This window comes from Polypterus senegalus, chromosome 10 (assembly GCF_016835505.1).
Source record: "Polypterus senegalus isolate Bchr_013 chromosome 10, ASM1683550v1, whole genome shotgun sequence".
In the NCBI taxonomy this organism is placed as follows: domain Eukaryota; kingdom Metazoa; phylum Chordata; class Cladistia; order Polypteriformes; family Polypteridae; genus Polypterus; species Polypterus senegalus.
In genome coordinates, this window is record NC_053163.1 from 136180751 (window position 1) to 136203176 (window position 22426).

Genomic DNA, 22426 nt, shown 5'->3' on the forward strand with positions numbered 1-22426 from the left:
CCATTGTGTATTCAAACCTAACATTTTTACTTCCTACATGTAATATTTTACATTTACTGACATTAAATTTCTCCTCCCTCAAATCTGCCCAAGCCTGTATGATGTCAAATTCTACAAGACTGTACACTTGCTGTTCACCTGATGCTTTGTTCACAGTGCTGTGTTCCTGCACTCAGTGAAGTCCGTTAAACAAAAATAAGTTATCTTGTATTGTATTGCATGACACACAAAAGAAATGATTGTATTTCTTCATAAATGCTAATGACTCAATCAATGTGAAATCAACAGAGGCCTCCCCACTAACCATCTCCAATGTACTTCCTATTTAATGGGAATAATGTTACTGTACCCAGACTCTAGTGTGCCAAATTTTAGGTTTGTATCTTGTGGAAGCTTTCAAAAGGCTGTATGGCGGTGATTTAAATATAAAAACAAGCACTACTGAAAAATTTACAATGTACCATAAGTCATAACTTTTAAACTGTTAATACATTAAATTTTTATGGGATTGTTATTTAGTGTTAGATGTCTTAAACTCCTAACATCCATCCATCCATCATTCAATCCGCTATATCCTATATACACAGGGTCACGGGGGTCTGCTGGAGCCAATCCCAGCCAACACAGGGTGCAAGGCAGGAAACAAACCCCGGGCAGGGCGCCAGCCCACCACAGGGCACACACACAAACACACACCACACCAAGCACACACCAGGGACAATTTAGGATCGCCAATGCACCTAACCTGCATGTTTTTGGACTGGGGGAGGAAACCGGAGTACCAGGAGGAAACCCACGCAGACACGGGGAGAACATGCAGACTCCACGCAGGGAGGACCCGGGTCTCCTTACTATGAGTCAGCAGCGCTACCCACTGTGCCACCGTGCCGCCCAACTCCTAACATAGTTGGTCAATATATTTGCCAATTTATGGCTTGCCGAAAATTGCCAACATTACATTTATAAATGTGCATTTATATTTTGCACATTTAGATTAAACCCTGCTCTTTCTAATGTATAATTCTTTTTTACGGTAGACTTTGTCATACATACACAATATGCATTAAGTGTAGGCATGACATTATTTTTCAATTTTTAATGTCTCATAAATACGTTTGATTCTTTCAGACAGGCAACCATTTGCTAAAGAAGAACTAAGGCATGAGTAATACCTATCAAAATTTGAAAGATCTGATGTGGTTTAGTGTGGAGATATAGAGGGCCAAAGTAGCTAAGGCACTAATGTAATTTTTTAAACAATTTTGGCAATCCATTAATTGGCAACTACACAACCGTGGACAAACTATTTTAAGCTATACATCTAATACTAAATACCAATCTGTGAAAATATTATGCATCTAGCATTAACAGTTCACAAAGTATAATTTACGAAATGCTGTAATTTTAGTAGCGCTCGTTTTTACGGTGAAATTAGGACCACACCCCGTTTTTAAAGCCTCCACATCTCAGAAACTAATGATGAAACAAATCTAACATTTTGCAAACTTGTTACAATTACATTATTCTGAGCAAATGTGAAACAAATCTGAGGAGTTGAGTCGAGAAACATTTCTAAAATCTGGTGATCTGACACGGATTGAATCTGATGCAAATTACAATTCGTATTACGAGATTTAGTATCCAACCCTAAAATATATAAAAAAAAATGTTTTCTTTTTTAAAGAAGCGTGTACAATATGCAGAATCAAAACGCAATTGATGAATAACTGATGCAGTTGCTTCTCTTGTTAATACAGTATACTTCACGAGGTGTCAACATGGGCAGTACTTCAATACGCTTGGACCTGAAATTGAGCGGTATGTGTATTCCCGCGATAGTCGGAATTACCACCAATGAGGCTTGAAGGTTTTCACAGTGGGTTGTGGGAATTGTAGTGTTATATGTAAAAAAATAGACGGTTTCGTCTCATAAGCTTTCGTTGTGGCGATCAAAGAAAACGATAGCGTTGACCCGCTGAAACAAAAGGATGGATATCAAACGAAGGTACGAACGTTACATGTATCAATATTTTAAACTGTGTGCATATTCTCGGTAACAATTATTTGTATAACGTCGCGATTTCACCGACGTCTTCTGTCGCATCCAATCGGCTTTAAACGGCTTTGTTTGGCCTAGTTCGTGTTCAAGTAGCACGCGATGGACTTCAATTCCCAAGAGACCCAGCGGTCTACGTTCTTTCCCTTTTTCCCCATATGTGTGTTGCGAAAGGTATTTTGGGAGTTGTAGTCTTTCGTTTTTGGGGAAGGGCTCCTGCAGCGAAATTTCGAGCGTTTCTAACGAAGCCCTGCATGTGGGGTTGGAAAAGGGGTGGGCGAGGAATTGCATTTCTGCAGGGAGATTTGCACCTGGCAAGTATGAAAATAAATCGCAGGTAAATTCAGAGCTACAGGCGAGGTTTGTTTACTTTCTATTTTGCCTTTAACAGTGGGCTAAATTATGTCACACCTTAATTAAACAACCCTCACGTTAACGAGTCGAATTTGCCTGTTGCGCATGTACGACATTAACGGAATGTTGCGTAGTTGTAGCTGAAGCGCTCCCGTGATTTTTTCCCCCCTTCTTTCCTCTCCGCGATTTTACATGCAATCAAACCGGGACTGTAAACGGCGTGTTGCGGGAATCGCACAGACTGCTAGTCTGCAGTTTGTGCCTGGCGGCCGCAAGACAGCCGTATACGGAAGGATCGCCAGTTCTTGACGTCTTTCTCGAGCTGGCGGAAGGCTTGAAGGCTGCCCGACTACCCCTTCTCATTAGTCGTACGCTTCACCACTGCAGTAAGCCGCGTGCTGCGCCAGCTCTCCTCCGACTCGCGTGCAGTGCGTAGTCCGCATTTGGCACTTCGGTCTACCTGGCTAGGTGTGCGCTTGGCATGAGGACTCGAACTGTTAAGGAGGTCTATTATGATGGTGCAACCAGACTCTCACCATCCCCATATTAAAGGTCGTCGGCTTCGGTAGCCATGTGGAGTACTGGCTGTCAAAGATCTCCTGCCTGCAAATCAGTCATGCAGTCTCTGTTGAAGCAAAACCACCCAAGAAAGTCGAGAGGGGTGTAGCTACAGATGTTGGTGCTAATACACTCAGGCAGTTCAGTGCTATAGAAAATGCTCCCCCATCTCCTGCCTTGAACATTCATTTACACCCGTAAAGCGTGAATACTGTTCAAGCTAGAGGGCTCATGCCTCACATCTCTCAGTCTTACGCTTTTTAAAGATTTTATTTATCTGTTTATCCAAATTCCATCTCAGTTGCTTTCACCTTCGCATTGCTAAATTGTTAATCTTCTTATCAAATTAACCCCTCGTCATATCTCATTTTGCCACACTAGCCATCATTTTACTGTACATATGACAATGTGTTTTCAATGATTTCAAAATCAACGTCATGCATTTGAAAATGTTTGATCAGTAATAGGCAGAAATGTTTTACTGATTGCTTTGGCAAGGTTTAGAGTGTCGACCTGCCCGGGGTTTGTTTCCTGCCTTGCGCCCTGTGTTGGCTGGGATTGGCTCCAGCAGACCCCCGTGACCCTGTGTTTGGATATAGCAGGTTGGATGGTTTAGACTGTGTTTCCACCAATCGGAATGTTAGGATGGCTAGCAGGAGTCTTTCATTGCTTTGGGTTCAAATCCCAACCCTGGGACATGGGTGGAACTTGCACATTCTCCATAAGTTAGAGTGGTTTTCTTTGCCAGGAATCGTTAAATCACGGTCATTAAACCTAAGAAAAAAGATGATGCTAACTATTGTGTGAGCACTTGGCAGTACAAGAGAAGCTGTTGGCATTAATGATAGAAAACACTAGTTGGGGTTTTCAAATAGTCATCCTTCTTTCCCGAGGTGGTGTCAGTAAGATCAATACATCTCTGGAGGGTTCAACGACATTGTCTGGTATCCCAGAATTCCCCTGACCCCCCCTTTGTGTCTACCTAATGTTCAGCATTACTTTAGAGTCCAGATGAAGTCATTCCTTTTCAAGTAAGTCACTGGCTGCTCGTTTTTGCCATATCTGAGGCAGATGTAATGGTTTGTTTTACAACTTGGTCCTGGATCCCCAGGGTTTCTAGAGAGTTTCTCAAAGGATTATTATAATGCTGATTCTTAAGTTTAGCCCAACTTTAATTTAAATGAGTTATTTCCCAGTTTATGTGTTTTGGTGTCACTCTAAAAACTGGATTTCGTAAGTTTTTTAGTAAATGTTCATGTATGTGTTTTTGATGTTGGTTTTTAAGATTTTCCCCATTCTGGTTATTTAGATCTTCATTTCTTAATGAGCATGTTAGTAGGCTGACACCTAAGTAACTGCAGTCATTTATGATTCAGTGTTGTCTGTCTTAAAGTCTGCTGATTTCACCATTGATTGGTATAATTAGGATTCAATTAAGTGAGCAAACGCCACAGAAAAGATGCATTAAAAGGAAAACGTCAACAAAAAATAAAACTAAGGAATAATAGCAAAACGTCTACATTTCTTATTAGTGTAAATTTAAGGTACTGTGATCTTCTAAATTCAGAATTGAAGGAAAAAAGACCAGCTAATTAAACAGTGACATCAATTAGGAATTGAACAAGTCACTAATCATAAAACGTATTGGAAGAAAAACCAGGGGCCCCTGAGGAGTGAACTTGAAAACAAGTGGATTTAAGTGTCTAAATTGACCTGGAACAAGTGTGTGTGTGTGTACGTGTGTGTACGTGTGTGTGCGTGTGTGTGTGTGTGTGTGTACGTGTGTGTGCATTCACTCACCCCCTACAATAAACCGAACTTCTCTCCAGGGTAGTCCCCTGCCTTGCTTTAATTGTTATTAAATAGGCTACTTAGAACCCCATACTGGATTAGACAAGTTCTGATTGGCTTTTTAATGATTACTTGTATTTTTTTTTGACTTGCATTGATTAACATTTTTTGCTGATTGTCTGCATGCTCGGTATACATCAGAATGTTTTCAGCTGTAAGTTTGTATCTTTATGTTTATATCAGTCATTACATTTTGTCCTCAGTAAACTGTTCCTTCAATTGTAAATGCACTTCATATTAAAATTCTATCCTATGTATTTCACTTTATCTATCTATCTATCTATCTATCTATCTATCTATATATATATATATATATATATATATATATATATATATAAAAGCCAAATACCACTGACTCACTCATCATCAAATCTCCCGAACCATGAGGACTTGGGACTTGAAGTTAGTTCGGAATGTAGGTTACCCTTGGCCCATAGGCACGCTTTAAGAAACGGTTTTAAAAGTTTCATGGTCCAAGTTTGAAATTTCTTATAGTTTTTTAGACCCATTTGTATGTCTGTCTGCTTTTCACGAGAGAACTACTTAAAGGATTTAGATCTGGTTTGTTTTTTTTTCTTTGCTTGAACATTCCACAGACTTTGTGACTTTCTCATCACATTAAGTATCATAGTTGACTTGCGGTGCCGATTTATTAGCGCAAATCCAAGAGAGACTCATCGGGCTGCGTGGAGTGGGACGGGGCCCTCCTCACTTACGTGTCTGCCTCGGGGCGTAACCTTAACTCCACTTAGTTAGCAAATGAGAGAACTTAACAGATTTAGATCTTTTTTTTTTTTTCTATAATTTCTTGAACATTCTAATTGATTTTGCAACATCTCTCATTGCGCTAAGAATCACAGTTTGCTTGCAGGAGCGATATATTCGCGCTAATCCAAGACAGAGGCTGCGGGCCGAGGAGAGGGGGGAAGAGTGACGTCCGGAGTAGAGAGCTGGATGGGGCCTTTCTCACTGTCCTGTTTCACTAATATGCGGGGGAAGCCGTGGGGGATGGCTAGTTACACTATATATGAGTGAAAAGCAAATTTAAAATGTATTTAAAGACTTTTATGAGCGATATCGGATCCCTTTATTAATAATAATAAATAACATTGTGTTTACATCAAAAGTATGGCATAACTATCAACATATGAAGTTATGTTCAAAGAATCACAGTTGTTATGCTTGTAAAAATAAAAATCTCAGTCCATTTTGTTTCAGATGTGGCAGATAACAGAACTGCATTGTGTAAAATGTTTGGTGCCAATGTAGCGTAAATGTTTCAGAAAATTACCTTTTTTACTTTTGAGTTGTAAATACTGTATTTTACCACCTGCCTCATAAAGGTTCATTCAGAGCAGGGATGTCCGACTCGGATCTTGAAGGGCTGCAGGTTTTCATTTCTGCAATTTGCTTAATTCGCAACCAATTACTGCTGCTAATTTATCGTAATTCTTTAAGTATGGCTGCTGGTTAAAGCAAAACGCAGAGCAAACCAAGAGATGACCAGCTAACGCACGGGTGTCGAACTCCAGTCCTGAGGGGCCGCGGTGGCTGCAGGTTTTCATTCTAACCTTCTTCTTCATTAGTGACCAATTTTTGCTGCTAATTAACTTCTTTTGTCTTATTTTTAATTAACTTGACTCAGGCCCCTTAGTCATCTCCTTTTCCTTAATTAGCAGCCAAACAATAATGAGACACAAAACGAGCTACCACATGACCAGCTCCCCTGTGCCCATCACACAATATCTGAAAATAAAGAAAGGTGAAGATCTCAGTAAGGTTGATCTCTCGGGTCACCAAAACATTTTGACATTGGTGTTCTTAGAAAAAACAGAAAAATAACAGTTTTGGAAATGTCTGCTGTGGCAGAATGAGAGCAGCAACAGGCCACAGAATTAAATAATGGGTTTAATTAACAGCAAGACCCAGCTTCTAATTAAGAGATTGGAGTGAAATTGGTTGGAGTTTGAAATCCCAGTTTAGCTGGTCATCTGTTAGCTCGTTTCACATCTCATTTCTGTTTGGCTGCCATTTAATGAAGAAAGGAATCAATTCAGAGGAGTGAATCCTTAAAAACAGGGCTATTGAAATGAAGGGAAAAGAAGTTAATTAGCAGTGAATACTGGTCACTGATTACGAAAAGGGTTAGAATGAAAACCTGCAGCCACTGCGGCCCCCCAGGCCCGGAGTTTGATACCCCTGGGCTAACGCAAGGGTCTCAAGTAGTCATGGAGGAGCCATCATTTTCACTCCTATTTAAGTGTTAATGATACCCATTTATTTAATTCTTTAGCTTGTTAGTGTTGTCATTCTGCCACACCAGTTATGTCCAAAATAGTTTTTTCCCCCGAATTCATCATCCACATGTTTTGTGGATCAGAAGACACCTTCATGTTTTTCTTTTCAGATATTTTATTGAGGCAGATATTGTATGAAAAACACAGGTGGAAATGGGATATAAGTTAGTGTGGTCATCTGTTGGCATGCTTTGTGTCTCATTGTCTGGCTGATTGTTAAAGGAAAATATTAAACAATTTAAATGCAAGTCAGTACAAATCAAGGTAATATGATATGTTCCATTAGCATTAGCAACTGGTAATAATGGAAAAAGTGGCAGGAACAAAATCCTGCAGCTACTGTGGCCCTCCAAGAACTGTGTCTGACATCCCCAGCTTTAACGTAAAAAAACACTTGTTTTTGGTCTCCCATGTTGTCTTACCTTATTACTAAATTCTCCATCCATTTTAAATGTATCAACATGCCATCACTAACTTTTTTCTGTAAGTGATCTTTTGTTTATCTCCAAATGTTCTCTTTATATATCATTAAGGAGGTTTTATGTTTTGCTTTTGTACACATGTGGTCATCACTGCACAATTTCTATAGGTGTATATACAATACAATAGGTTTATTTTCTTTTTTTTTTCTATTTAAATTGGTCTTGGAATCCTGATGCGTTTCCTAAAAAAAATCCTTATTTCTTTTATTGTGTTAGTTTGTCAGTCAGTCATTTTCTAACCTGCTTAGTGTTAAACATCATTGTGGGAGTCCCATTCCCAGCTAGCATATTGCACAGGGCAAGAACAAGGCCTGGACAGGACGCCAGGCCATCGCAGAACAACGCACACATATCAATGCCAACTACACACTAGGGCCAATTTACTGTAGCCATCTCCTCACTGTGAGGTAGCAGCACTAGCACTGTGCTACTGTGCCATCCTGGGTTAGTTTCTTTTTATATTGAATGTAATCTCTAATTGTTCAGTGATTCAGTTTGGTTTCTACCTGTGGTTGTTTTTAACTTCAGTTTAGTTCTGTATTGTAAAAAAAAGCACATTAGTAACCTTTCAGCATGCATACTAATCAGTGATTTTTGTTTTCTTTTGCTGCTGATACTCTGAAGTGCATCACATGTTGGTTAACATTTTAGGCCATTTATATTTGCAGTATTATCAATTGAGCTGTTTACGTGTACAGGGTACAGTGTGTACTTGCATGTCTTTTAGATTGGTATCACCAGTTTCTCTTATTTCTATTTGAGTTCCTGTGTGAAATTTGGAATTAAGCTTAATGTAACGTTCAGTAAGCTTCTTACTTTATTGTTGCATTACCGTCGTCGGTCCAGTGCCTGTACCAAGAAGGTAAACTGAGGATCTTAAGAATAATTAAGACGTAATATCAGTCCGTTCTGATTTAATTGGAAACCATGTCACCCCCTTGCTGATTTTTCACATTTCACTATTTTTTGTGTCTGTATGGTGTTCAGCTTCCCATAATGGAAAATGTGGCTCAAAAAAATAAATTAAAAATGAAGTATACTTACCCATTATTGTGCATTGTTTCCCGTTTTTGTGAAGCATTTAAGTATTTCACCAGTTTTATTTTCTCATTTTACCTTTATTTTATTGTTAACACTGCCAATATAAAAAATAAATCATAAGACTATTTTTAAAGGAACCAATCATATATCATGAAAATGTGGGACAGTGCGAACAACAAAAAAAAGATTTGCATAAAGATGCAAAATGCGTTTATCATGTTGTCCAAGTCTGAAAGAGCAGGGCAGTTTAAGGGAGAGGTGGAGTGAGTAGGTCATGACACCTGCAGTTTAATAATAGAAAGTGGTGTTTTTCTGTGCTAGAGTATCATGTCTGCCTGCTCTTCCGCTCTGCATTTCCTTCCTGCAGGAGGCCACCAGGTTATACCCTCTTTTGTTTTTGTTTTTTGCTTTGTAGTAAATTCATGCTTTAATGTTTTTATAAAGAGTTAAACCCATTGGGCCTTTTTTTTTTTTTTTTACTAACTTAAAAAAGATGTCTTTATTGCATACAATTACTCAGCTGATTTTGAGATTTCTGAATATATTTGGGTGTATCAGAGCCTAGTTATACCTGTCAAGGCAAAGGATGTGGGCTATTTTGGAATATCAGTTATTTCATGTAGCATGTGTATCTAACTCAGAAAGGTAGATTATACAGTTAATCTTTGTCGAAATCCAAAATCCAGCATGAAGAGGTCTTCTACCATTATAGGTTTATAGGCTCATTATGGCCATGTGTACAGAGCACAGTGAAATTCTTACCTGTTAGTGCCAGTTATCATACAACACATTGCCTCTGTCACATCATGGAGGCCCTCATAATTATTGATATATATTGACACACATATATATATTATTGATACATATATTGACACTTTTATTTTTTTCCATGTCATCAGTTCCAAATTGAGGGGCACTTCATTCACAGATCTGAAGATTGCTCTTCACCGGTTTCTTTTTTTTCACCTGACACATATCAAAAAATGACAAATTTTTTAAAATCATTCTGTCACAGTGTGCATATGTATTAGAACCCAAAATGAATTTTTATAAGGTATCCAGTTCAATGGACAGCCTAAATCCTTCATAGACTCTCCGAGCACAGTCCTGAAGTCAGACTGGCACAGCTTATTCATTGTTAATGTAATTCTGCTCTCTGCAAAATACATCTCCTTATCTGACTGATTTGCGTTTCACGTGTCTGTCATGTCAATTACTATAACATTTTATTCTCTATAGCCTTCCAATGAGGGTTTGTAACTGATTATATCATGTGACCTCTGACTCCTTGCTTATAACCCTCAGCTGGCTTGTCTGCTTTCAGTACCCCACACAGCATGTAGAAAGCTGTCTCATTCTTCTCTTGAACAGCCAGCCAGACGTAAGTCTATCCATCAGTCCTTCCATATGTGTAGACCTGAGCAACTGCTGATGTCCCACAAAGATGACCTGTTCATCGCTGCAGAGCCTAGCTAACTTGTATATATTAATGTAATTATTAGGGTTATTATTTAATTCTGTCTCATTTCTTCCTCTGTGAACTAAAGATACACCTCTTTGTTTTCAACTTTATAATCTGTGATATTCCATTCCAATTTGATGATTTCCTCACTAGAGTTTAGATTTGTCCACTCCTTATCAATAACACGGTTAGCTTTAATGTACTGGCTACATACATTTTTTATGTATCTAGGAAAAAAGAATAATCCTTCACAGGTAGAAAGGCATTGTATAAAATAAACTGTGTTGGTGAACATGTTTTTGGCCCCTTGAGTATCTGTGGCAAGATTATAGGCTTTGTATTATGTATATTGCCACTACTATTTATTTTTGAAGCCAGGGCTTTCTAGTGCACTCTCGCGTGGTTTCAAAATCTTGTGTTACTTTGTTTTCAGATCCCGCGGTAACCAGAGTCTGCTTTTGTTTCCATTTCCTTGCTAGACTGGTACTGTTTTTGTACATATCTGAGTGTATTGTTATTCCTCCCCTTGTCCATGCAGCCTGTATATGCCATGTAGAGAGAGTCTTGTGACGACATGGCTAATGTTTAGGGCAGGCAAACCACCCACTCATTTTGTTTTTATATTTAAGGAGCAGAGAGACCGTGAGTTCCAAATTTACAGCAAAGCATGTTACAGGCATTGTGCTGTCTTTTAATTCGCTTTATGTCTTAAAGGTGTGGGAAAGTATCAGGGGGCCAAGCAAGCCTATAAAGCTTGTGTATATATACTCAGTGTCCAAGCGTGTATTTTGGGTTCCATTTGAGCTCCATTTAGTGAGCAGTGTTACATCTCTGGCTTTGAAAGTCAATTCTAAAAGGCTCAATGTGGCTTTGAAACTTCTACATTAGAGGATTAGTGTAGAGTTCAAACCTGGAGAGAAAAACCAGCAAGGCCGAGTTTGACTTTTTGTAGTCTAGAGGGATTACTTTGCAGAGTCTTCATTATCTTTTTTACCTTCGACAAGGAAGTGGGCCCCAAATAATGTAGCCTCTGCTTTGCTTCGTCATTACAAGGCCATAGTTACATGGGAGTTTGTAGGCAGGAAAGGTTAAGTGATTTTATTTGTAGATTGACACTCAAAAGAAAAGTGAGGCTGTGAATTAAAATAACTAAAACAAAATGCACACGCAGTGGGTTTGAAGTGTGCTTACAGTTGGAAAAATTTCACTTTAATATTATTCAGACGGTTACCATCCACGTGCTGATACTTGTTGCCTTGAACATTTCTTAAAATGAGGGTTAATCTTTAATTGTAGCAGCCCTTTACCCATGTATTCTTTGTTAGATTACATTGCATGACAGGCTTTTCTAGAAAAGTGTGTTTGTGCCACTTCCAACAATTCATAATCTGTATGATTTCAATTTGTAAGATAGTTTTACATTTTGTAACATTGATATCTTTGCATTCATTAGAATTCTTGTGGGTTTTAAATTGTATTGAGCAGGTTAAAAAAAATGAATAGGCATTTCAAATAGATCCAGCTTTCTGATACTCCTTGTGCTGTCAATATAGCTTATTTCAGGTAGTCGGGGTTCCCACGTTCAGTCCTAGAGAGCCTCAGTGGCTGCAGGTGTTTGAGTCCAATTGCTTAATTACAAGACAATCCTTGCCAATAACAGAACTTGTTTAATTTTATGGCTTGTGAATGCTTTCATTCTTACATTTTAGGTCATTTTGATATTCTAGAATATTTCCTTTCCAAGGATACCATACACATATTACTTGTAGCCCAGGGTAGGTTAGTAAGAATCAGTCCTTCACTTTTTCCTCTTCATTTCTTTCTAGATTTTCTTTTATTAAAAACAGAAATGTTATGATTGTTTCGTTGTGGAAGGTCCCTAGGCTGGCAAAGTTCCTCTTTATAAACTTTTTATGTAGACCATAACCAAATAACTCCAACCCCATATACTTACCGCAGTTAGTGTGTTTACATGCATACACAAAATACAGGTAAAGTGAGTAACTCGATTAAGGCAGAAACCTGTTTTCTAAAAAAAAAACCTCAACTTTCCATTGACAAGTTTGCTTCTGGAGATCTTCTTTCATGAAACACTCAGATGTAATTAAACTGCGCGAATTTGAAGGCAAGCATGAGACCTTTGATAATTTTCTTGTGTTTTAAAAATGCGTGTAATCCTGCATGTGCTCTGAAGTAAATAACATTCATCCCTTTTTTACATCCTTGACCTGATCCACTGGTGGTTTGTGGTATGAACACTGTCTGCTGCATCATCCTGTCATTCTCTTTAAACATATGTATAGCAAAACAAACAAACAAAACCAACACTTTATTTATTTATTAATTATTAAGTTTCTCTTACTGCAGTGGTCACAAACCCCAGTCCTGGAGGGCCGCAGTATATGCAGGTTTTCATTCTAACCCTTTTCTTAATTAGTGACCTATTTTTGCTGCTAATTAACTTCTTTTGAATTCATTTTAGTTGACTTGCTCTTGAAGACTCAGACCCCCTTGTTTCTTTTTTGCTAGTTAGCAGCCAAACAATAATAAGATTCAAAATGAGCCAAAACAGGACCATCTATCTGTGTCCATCATACAATATAGGAAAATAAGGAAAGGTGAAGGTCTCAGGAATGCAGATCTACTCAGGTCTCCAAAACATTTTAACAGTGCACTTAGAAAAAGGAAATTCAGCAATTTTGGAAATGTCTGCTGTTGCACAATGAGAGCAGCAACAAGCCGTGGAATTAAAGAACGGGTTTAATTAACAACAAGACTTGGCGCCTAATTAAGCAACTGGTTGGAGTGAAACTGATTGGAGTTTGAGGCTCTGGATTAATTGATCTTCTGCTGCGTCACTCACTTCACATTTAATTTCTGTTTGGGTGCCATTTAAGGAAAGAAATGAAGCAATTCAGGGGAACAAATCTTAAAAAAACAGTTCTATTAAAGTGAATGGAAAAGGAGTTAATTAGCTGCAAAAACTGGTTACCAATTAAGAAAAGGGTTAGAATGAAAACCTGTAGCCACTGCGGCCCTTTAGGACTGGAGTTTGAGACCACAATCTTACTGGATTGAACACCGCACGCTTTTCTGCTTGGATGTTTGAATAAGCCCTACAAAGGTTACTCGTTACTTTAAAAAGTAACCAGACTATGTAATTAACGCATATTACTTTTAACAGGTTACACTGAACCGTACCCCTGAGATTGTGTTGCTGAGCTTAGCACTATACATTCAGCTCATGAACATAAATTTAGCAATTTCTGAAATACTGAGGCAGATTATTTTAATCAGGAGAAGGAATAATACGATCACCAGAGCATTTGCCTTTGGAAATTTATGATGTGGATGCTTCTGTCTTTGGGTGCTGAAATCATTTGCAAAGCAAAGACATGTTCAGGCTGACAGAGTGCAGTGGACATGCGCTGACTACAAAATCCTTAACCTTAACCTTGTTAAGGGATTATGTGGCCAAATAACTGGGTTGCTCATGGATAAATCTATATGTATTGACCTAATTTCTCATACAGGAATAAGGATTTACAATGCATTTTAGAAACCAGGCTTCTGTGAAATGACTGATTTATTAAAGCACATGTAAACAAACTAACTGTCGGGTACTGTAGTTCACTTTTCTCTTTCTATGACATTTGCAACCTCAGGCAATTAAATGGACTACCCAAAATCTTACACTTCATTAAGCATTCTTCAAATTGATAGTGCCATAAAGAAAAGCAAAATAATTTGTGAACTCCATACAACTTGGTACTACTGGAATGTTTGTCCTTTCCAAGCGGCCCATTTCTTGCATTCCTTGATGCGTGAGCTGTAACTCTGAGCATTCTTGTTTTGACTTTCCCCCCCACACTTGTCTTCTTGTTGATCTTATAATGCTAATCTAAGTATAATGTGGTCATCCTGTCTCCAAGACAACTTTGCCTTTTTACAATTCAATGTCTTGTCTCTGAAAGCTGCGTTCAGAGTTCTTTCACTTCTGGCTTCTGGAGTCAGGAGTCAATATTGGCCATAGGTAACTTGGAGACGCTCTTGTGCCATCATTAAAAGTTTGTTTCTAAAATCACCTGCTTTGGCTCAGACTTCTGACATCATAAATTTGAACCAATAGCGTGCGTGTAAAACTTGAGGACATTTTTTCTGAAAACATATGTGCAGCATTGTAGCAGTTATCAACAATACAGAAGAGCTAATCACACTTTCTTGATCAAACATCAAAGATATAGTGGACAGAGTATGTGTTCAGTAGAAAGGATAAAACCAAAATCTAGACTTTTTTTTTTTTAGAGGTTCACTTTTTTAATGATTAAAAACCATTAGCACATGAAAGTAAGAATATAATTGTATTCTGTGTATGTAACAGTAATGACCCTGTAAATCTAAATCCATCATCCTATAAATGAAAGCAAACAAGCAATTAAAAAGGGAATGCTGCTGTTTAAGAATAAAATAAGCAAATAAGGATTGAAAATTTTGCCCCAAAATTTGCCTGAACAGTAAGTGCTTCAGCAGCATTAGTTATCTTCTAATTACCAAACTGAACTGGAATTGGCAGGTACTGCAATCCTTAATGACTGAATGTGGGAATCCCTGATACATAGTATAACGTCAGTTGATGAATGTCAGTCAGTCATTATCCAACCCGCTATATCCTAACACAGGGTGACGGGGGTCTGCTGGAGCCAATCCCAGCCAGCACAGGGCGCAAGGCAGAAACAACCCCCCGGGCAGGGTGCCAGCCCACCGCAGGACACACACACTAGGGACAATTTAGGATCGCCAATGCACCTAACCAGCATGTCTTTTGGACTGTGTGTGGAAATCCACGCAGACACGGGAAGAACATGCAAACTCCACGCAGGGAGGACCCGGGAATTGAATCTATACTGGCTACCACTGCGCCACCGTGCTGCCCTGTTGATGAATGTGTTTTTTAACTTTTAAAGCATTTATGGTAAAATTGTATGCGATTATACAATAGTGTTTTTTTTGTGAAAATAGATGTCTGTTACGCAGCCTGAGTGTGTGTTTGCTTTGGTTTTATATTTGAAGCAGCACACCATATTTAATATTTAAACTCTGCTATCAATAAAAATGGACCTCAGTCTGTGCACATTGTTATTGTGAATTACCTGTAGGGCAGACTATATTTTCATTCATCCATTTTCCAACATCCATCCATCCATCCATTTTCTAACCCGCTGAATCCGAATACAGGGTCACAGGGGTCTGCTGGAGCCAATTCCAGCCAACACAGGGCACAAGGCAGGAACCAATCCCGGGCAGGGTGCCAACCCACTGCAGGACACACACAAACACACCCACACACCAAGCACACCCTAGGGCCAATTTAGAATCGCCAATCCACCTAACCTGCATGTCTTTGGATTGTGGGAGGAAAGACACAGGGAGAACATGCAAACTCCACGCAGGGAGGACCCGGGAATTGAATCTATACTGGCTACCACTGCGCCATCATGCTGCCCTGTTGATGAATGTGTTTTTTAACTTTTAAAGCATTTATGGTAAAATTGTACGATTATACAATAGTGTTTTTTTGTGAAAATAGATGTCTGTTACGCAGCCTGACAGTGTGTTTGCTTTGGTTTTATATTTGAAGCAGCACACTATATTTAATATTTAAACTCTGCTGTAAATAAAAATGGACCTCCGTCTGTGCAGATTGTTATTGTGAATTACCTGTAGGGCAGACTATATTTTCATTCATCCATTTTCCAACATCCTTAATTTAATTACAGAAGACTCAAGTGTATTCTGGTATCATCATTCACAAGGCAAAACGTAGGCTGCTACTCAGTCCTATGCACATTCCTGCATACACTTGTGCTTGCTCTTATGAGATCTGTTTTTAAAAAAAAAAGCCTTTGTTAATATGTGTTTTAAAGGAATCAAATATAATTTTGTTGTCAGTTTATTTTTGGTGTCTACATGTTCAAACGTTATTTTTTCTGTAGAAAATATATTGGGACAGTGAGAGGGATAATGCTTTAGAATTTTGTGAAAAGGATCTTCATACCTAGAAAAGGAAAATCAATTTGCAGGCAGCATTAGACTAAGAGCACACCATGCATGCCAATATGTCTAGACATTTTGCAGCATAAAGAAAATATGACAGGCACATACAGTAGCTAGCTTCTTTGGAAAGACTAACGCTTGGTGATGAGCACTAAAGAAACACTTTTCAAAAGACACTGCAACAGGTGAACTGCAAGCGGAATTAACTGGCTTTACCTGCATGTTGCTGATACTGGCATTGATAATTCATCAGTTTAAATTTCCTTTGAGAGAAGGCAAAATGTAGTGGCAACATAGTGTTTGCAAACCCTAGGTTTTTTTTTTTTCTTTTCCCCACAGACATGTGAAAAGTGAATTCTGTTGCACAGATGACACACTTGAGATCTAGCTGTGAGCCTGACAGTTGCAAAATAGCTTTCAATTCTCACCCATTCCCTTAAGCTAGGGTAGAGTTGTTATCTGAAACAATATTCTGACTTAAATGCTTCAGATTATGTGTATTTGTTAAAATGTGAAGTAAATGCTTTGGTGTCTACATGCATTAACATTTTTATAACTATTAACACGCTGTCTTCTTAGTACAATACTTGTTTACAATTAATACTTGTTAAACAGTGTCGTATTCATATGGGTGATACGGTGGCTAGCAGTGGTTCCTCATGGATCCTCTGTCCAAGGTTCAAATCCTATGTCTGTATGTAGTCCATGTAGATATACAAGGTAAATTTAGTATTAATTTAGTTTTCAAGTGAATTAAATACCCAAATATTCAAAAGCCTGTGATGCCTTTCACCCTTATCCAATTCTGTTTTAACTACCTTTTTGTGTTGCATCTTTGTAGTTTAGTACCTGCTTTCCCAAACTACTATATGACCGAGAACGCAAAAATGTTATATTGGCCAGCTCCTCCATATTTACTGAATAAGTTGGGAAAAGCAGTAATCATTTGAAAAGTAAAAATGTCTTCTCATTTACACTTTATACACTTTACTGAGTAGGGTAGCATCTAAAACTATAAATAAGCCATTCAGGAACATGATATCTAAATAGAAACAAGCAAGATGGAGACTCTAAAAATCTTACTTTGCATAATGGTAACTTGGAGCAGCACAAAGGTGATTGAGATGATTTGAGACTTTTAAATTAAATTGTGAGTAATCCCAGTGTAATATACTGCATCTTTGAATATATTCAGTAGTTAGCCACCATCTTGTCTGGTTAGGTTCCTCCCAGAAAATAATGTCCCTACTACATGAATTGGATTAAGCAGATTTGAAAGAATAATAATATAAGATATCTGAATATGAACCTTTCAGGCCTACCTCAGGCTCTGGCTGACTCTTGCATATGTTCAGAGTCACATATCACTATTTGAATGGTTCAAAGCTAAAGCTTAAAGTACAAATATTGATGTAGTAATTTCCATGTTTTTTGACACATGGATAGTTTTACAGTAGGCTTACCCTTGTATACCTTGCCATGCCCGTCTTTGATTGAAAATATCTCCCTTTCCAAATGGCTAAATATCTATCTTTCTGTATGAAACAAAATGCTCATGTCATGATTCATCACTGATGCATCTTTTTGCATGTGTAATCTGAGCCATTCACATGGGTGCATTGTCTTTTGTATAACATTTGCATGTTCACCCTGCAGGTTTCTTCCTGGAATTCCAGTTTTCTCTCGGCATCTAAGAACACAGCATTAAGTTAATGTGCTGTTCTTTACTGACCTGATTTTCGTTTTGGAACAACATTTTCTTATGCAGGGTTGCTTCACTCCTTGATACTTTGGTTGCCACGTGAGGAGCTGCCTATTTAGATAACAAGCAGGAAATTAATTTTATTATTAAGACCAAAAAGGTCTCAAAAACTTTATCAAAATAAATACAAAAATGGTTGGTTGGCAGACGTTGTATTTCACTGACCTTTATCGCAAATATGTTAAAAAGGAGACCAACTTGATTCTGTTGAACTAAAGCTGTCCTCTGTTTCCAGAATTTCATTTGTTGCCATAAAGCTGCAGGTTTAGATTTCTAAGATTCAAAAGCAATATACCCCATTTGTTGCCATGCTATATGCATTTCAAATACCAGTGGCTAGAGGAGCTCTAGTGAAATCACAGTGTACAGTTAAAATTCATTAGTCTTTTATGTAAGAAATAGTGTGTGTTTTTGACTATAAAAATGAAATTTTCTGTCTATTGCCATATTTCTTGTTTGTATTAACAGAGTTTTTCTGTTTGTACATTTCTGCTTCAAATACTAGACATTTCTCTTTGGGATAAAAAATAATAATATTATTTGGGATAACAATTGTCTTCCTCAAGTCTAGCACAGAAAATAAACGGATTGATGCATGATGTCCAAATATATGTGGCACCCTAAGTATATGAGGTTGTTGTAATATTGCAACATAATTTATGGTAGGTGATTTTAAGGATGGGTGTACTAGCTAGATGTTTCTAATTCTGGAGATGTAATTATAAATGTGGATTACCTTATTTAATTATTAAGTACTTGTTTTTTTACCAACACATACTGTATACTGTATGATACACATAAACAAATATTAAACACAGTACAAACCCTTGCAAAAAGCCATAAATCTAACAAATGTCCATCCAAATATATGTGGCACTCTATGTATATGAGGTTGTTATAATATTGCAGCATAATTATAGGCAGGTGAATTTAAGGAGGCGTGTACCAGCTAGACATTCCTATCTCTTAAGATGTAATTATACATATGGATTACCTTTTTAATAAGTGCTTGTTATTTTACCAACACCTGTACAAATATTAAGCGCAGTACAAACCCATACAAAAAGACATAAATGTATCAAATGTACTTAAGATGTTCATCAAGAAGATCAGGGTCAGATTAAGACCTTTAGAGCCCCCGAGCACTTAAAGATTTTGGTGACCCCATATATATGAGCTGCACTCACTCTCAGTGGACAACTGAATGGCACAGCCAACATGACCAAGACAAGAACGATCACGTGAGCCTTGGTGGACAGTTACTTGTTGTGTTCCTAAGATTAATATATACAGTATATCATTAACCTCTATTATTACTGTTTTATTACTACTTTTATTATTGTATTTGTGTGTATATATAATATATATATGTGTGTGTGTATATATAATAAATATATATATATATATACACACACACAAAATGAATGTTATTTTTTTTTTTCATTTAATGCAGGAGCCACGTTTTTGTGGAACCTGATTCAGCTGCACCATTTGCAGTCCACGGTAATTTTGGCAATGGAAAATTTCTGTGGTGCCCACCAAACCCCCCACCGATGTCCTGAGCATGTGCTTATTTTGATACAAGGCTAGCGTGCTTAACAAGTTTACAAGTAAAAAGCACATTTCACTTTTAAACTACCAAGCCTATTGTTTACTAAGCAGCAATGTAATTTTTTTCTTTATTTTCCAATTTAAAATGTGAGCTTCTGCACTAAACTCAAGCTCACTTACTGTCCAAACTCAGACAAGCATCACTATTTGAAACCACACAGAGTTGGCAGAGGTTTGTAAGAAAGAAAAATTCCTCCATCATACTGTTAGAAACTTGCTATTTGCTATAGGAAGTAGCTGTGTGAAATTACTGCCGCTAAAGGAGGTGCATATATTTTCAGTGATTTGTTAAATATCTAATATAATCTATAATTTCACATCTATTTTCTTGTGTGGAAAATCAGTTATTTAGAGTATTAATTCTGTATATTCATTTAGATACAGATATATTATATGACTCTGGTCTCTTAAACAATCACCACCTAGAAGGCTTTGCAAACTTCCAAGCATGATTTTTATGTTTTAATGAATTGTTTGCTTCATTTGAGTATATGGGTATGTGAATACTCGGGTTTGGTCCTGGCTTAATTCCAATGCTGCCAGGATAGGCCTGGACCGTGACTTGTATTAACTGGGTTTGAGAATGTTACAGTATAAACTGTATATTGTGCAATTTTATTTTAGGACTTAATGAAATGTAGGATTTGGATATTTGTCATGGACACATGACAACCAAGTGCTCTTAGGCAGAAGTCCTGACATGCACAAATCTGTAAACTTGAAACACTCGGTATTATGTGAGAGAGATGGCTGGGCAGGAGTATGGACACAGGTTTAGACAACATATTCTTAGAGGTCACAATGGGATTTGCTTGCATTTATTCAACAAGCAGATTGTATTCCTAACAGGGCAAACTCAAATACATGTATTCAACCACATAACTTGGTAAATAGTCTTGTCATAAGTGAACGTAATCTGCTTGTTAAAAAGAGCAGATGTGGGAGGCTAAGCCATTTAGCTTTGTCCTGAAATATTTACTTTGGCAACAGAACCTCCTTTCAGAAGCTCCAAATACATGTTGGTGTTAGCAATGACTGTACACAATGCAGGCACTTGTGCTTCAACTGATGTTAATGCAAACATATCTGTCCTAATATAATTTCATCTATTTCTGTTCACAGTGCTGCGTGAATATATGGAAACATGTCCAAGAAAAAGGGCAGGTATGACCTTATTGCCAAAAAAAATCAATATTCTGTGTTTCTCTTTGTATGAATAGAAGTGCAATGATATTTTAAAGCTCATGGGGTCATTCGCACAAGTTTCATGCCTGACTTTCACTTTATCGTACGTGAAAAGTACAGTTCTTCACACGGGTTCTCATTAATTGATGAATCCATAGACACCCAAATAAATTAATAAACATGTCAGTCTTTATTTTATATGGGGTTATTAATAGATTGCACTATAAAGAACAACCACAATTATGATGCAGGACTCAATATAGGTAGCAATTAGTACAATTAAGTGAAAAAAATGCAGATGCATTTAAAACATTGTGAAGTGTAATAAAGATGGGTATGAAGAGGAGTTAAAAAGCATATCTAATTTAGTCTAGGTAAGTACCAGAATTAAACAAGGTGGGGTTATAATCTGCACTCGTTAAAGCAATAAAGCAAAAACAGAGCAATGTCAACAAACCATTCAGTAACGAAAAAAAGAATAGTTCACAATAAAACAAAATATGCCTTTTTGGTGTGAAGGCCTCCTCTGTGCCTCTTTACTGTAGTCATGGTGGTCCCATGGAGATCTGTTACCAAGGAATACTGAACCTGCACAGATTTCTACCAGTCCTGACTGGTGTACAACACTTTGGCAGGGTTTTCAATGAGATCCTCTGTCCGGTAGCATTCAGGGCTGGCCTGTTGTAGATTGTTTGTGAGGTCCTTTCGGTTCACAAACCTGTCGTCCCCTCTTTTATCCTGAAAGGTTGTAAACTGTTGCCAGGCTTTAACATAGGTGTCTGATTTAATGTTTCAAACTCTTCTTTAAGAGCATATAACCATTGCCTGCTTTGAAATTCAAGTCGTTTTACTGAAAAGCTTTTTGTTAATAGTATTTTAAACAGCATGGACCTTTTTGGTCCTAAAGGCAGTCATTGAAATAAACAACAAATCATGTTAGCAGAACTTCCTTCCTACCTTTGCACGATATTATAACGTTGTTACATGACTCCATGAGGTTTGTCCAACCTGCACTAATGTCACACAACTACACTGTCTCTGATGCACCACAGTAAGAGAGTAATAATCAATTGCATTTATATAGCGGTTTTCTAACCTTTTCAAAGCACTATACATAGACAAAGGGGAACCACTTCACCCACCTCCAATGTGCAGTACCCACCTGGGTGATGTGACAGCAGTCATTTATGCGCCAGTACTCTTGCCACACATTAGCTAGTAGGGGGGGAGATAATTCACCAGTTAGAGACAGGGGATGATTATGGGAACAGAATGACCAGCCTGTGTTTGGACAATTTAACCAGGACATCAGTCCTCTACTGTTTTCAAAAGAAAAGGGATCTTTTGTGACCACAAAGTGTCAGAGCCTCAATTTTACATCCCATTTGAAGGATGGCACCAATTTTTAAATCACGCTGTCCCAATCATTGCACTGAGACATTGGGATCCACAAACAAACCACAGGGTTATGCTTCCCTAATGGCCTCACCTTCACCTCTCACAGCAACGACCCAATTACAGGCCAGGCCCAGAAGTGCTTAAATTCAGAAAGATAACGTGTTCTTGAGTGCATTCTGAAGATGTTAGATATGCTCCGCGTTTCACACAATATTAACACATTTCTGCTGTGCACTGATTTGCTGTCCATCTCCAGGGGTCATTAGTGACTGTGGTGCAGAGCTCCTATTTTCCAGCTAAATTTTTCCAGTGGTA

At 37.9% G+C, this 22426-nt stretch overlaps 1 protein-coding gene across 6 annotated transcripts in view; it reads left to right on the plus strand.

Moving 5' to 3' along the window:
* The first annotated feature begins 1886 nt into the window (after window positions 1-1886).
* Window positions 1887-22426, plus strand: part of zmp:0000000521 (spindlin-1) — a 35737-nt gene continuing 15197 nt past the window's right edge. Inside the window, exons 1-2 of one of the 6 annotated variants that reach the window (XM_039766800.1) lie at window positions 1901-2005; window positions 20651-20692. In XM_039766800.1, the coding sequence (XP_039622734.1) occupies window positions 20673-20692 (20 nt within the window). In that variant the 5' untranslated portion in view covers window positions 1901-2005; window positions 20651-20672. Of the gene's footprint in view, window positions 2006-2253; window positions 2417-20650; window positions 20693-22426 lie in introns of those variants that run through there. The other 5 variants (XM_039766801.1, XM_039766802.1, XM_039766803.1 and 2 more) reach the window with 5 other exon arrangements.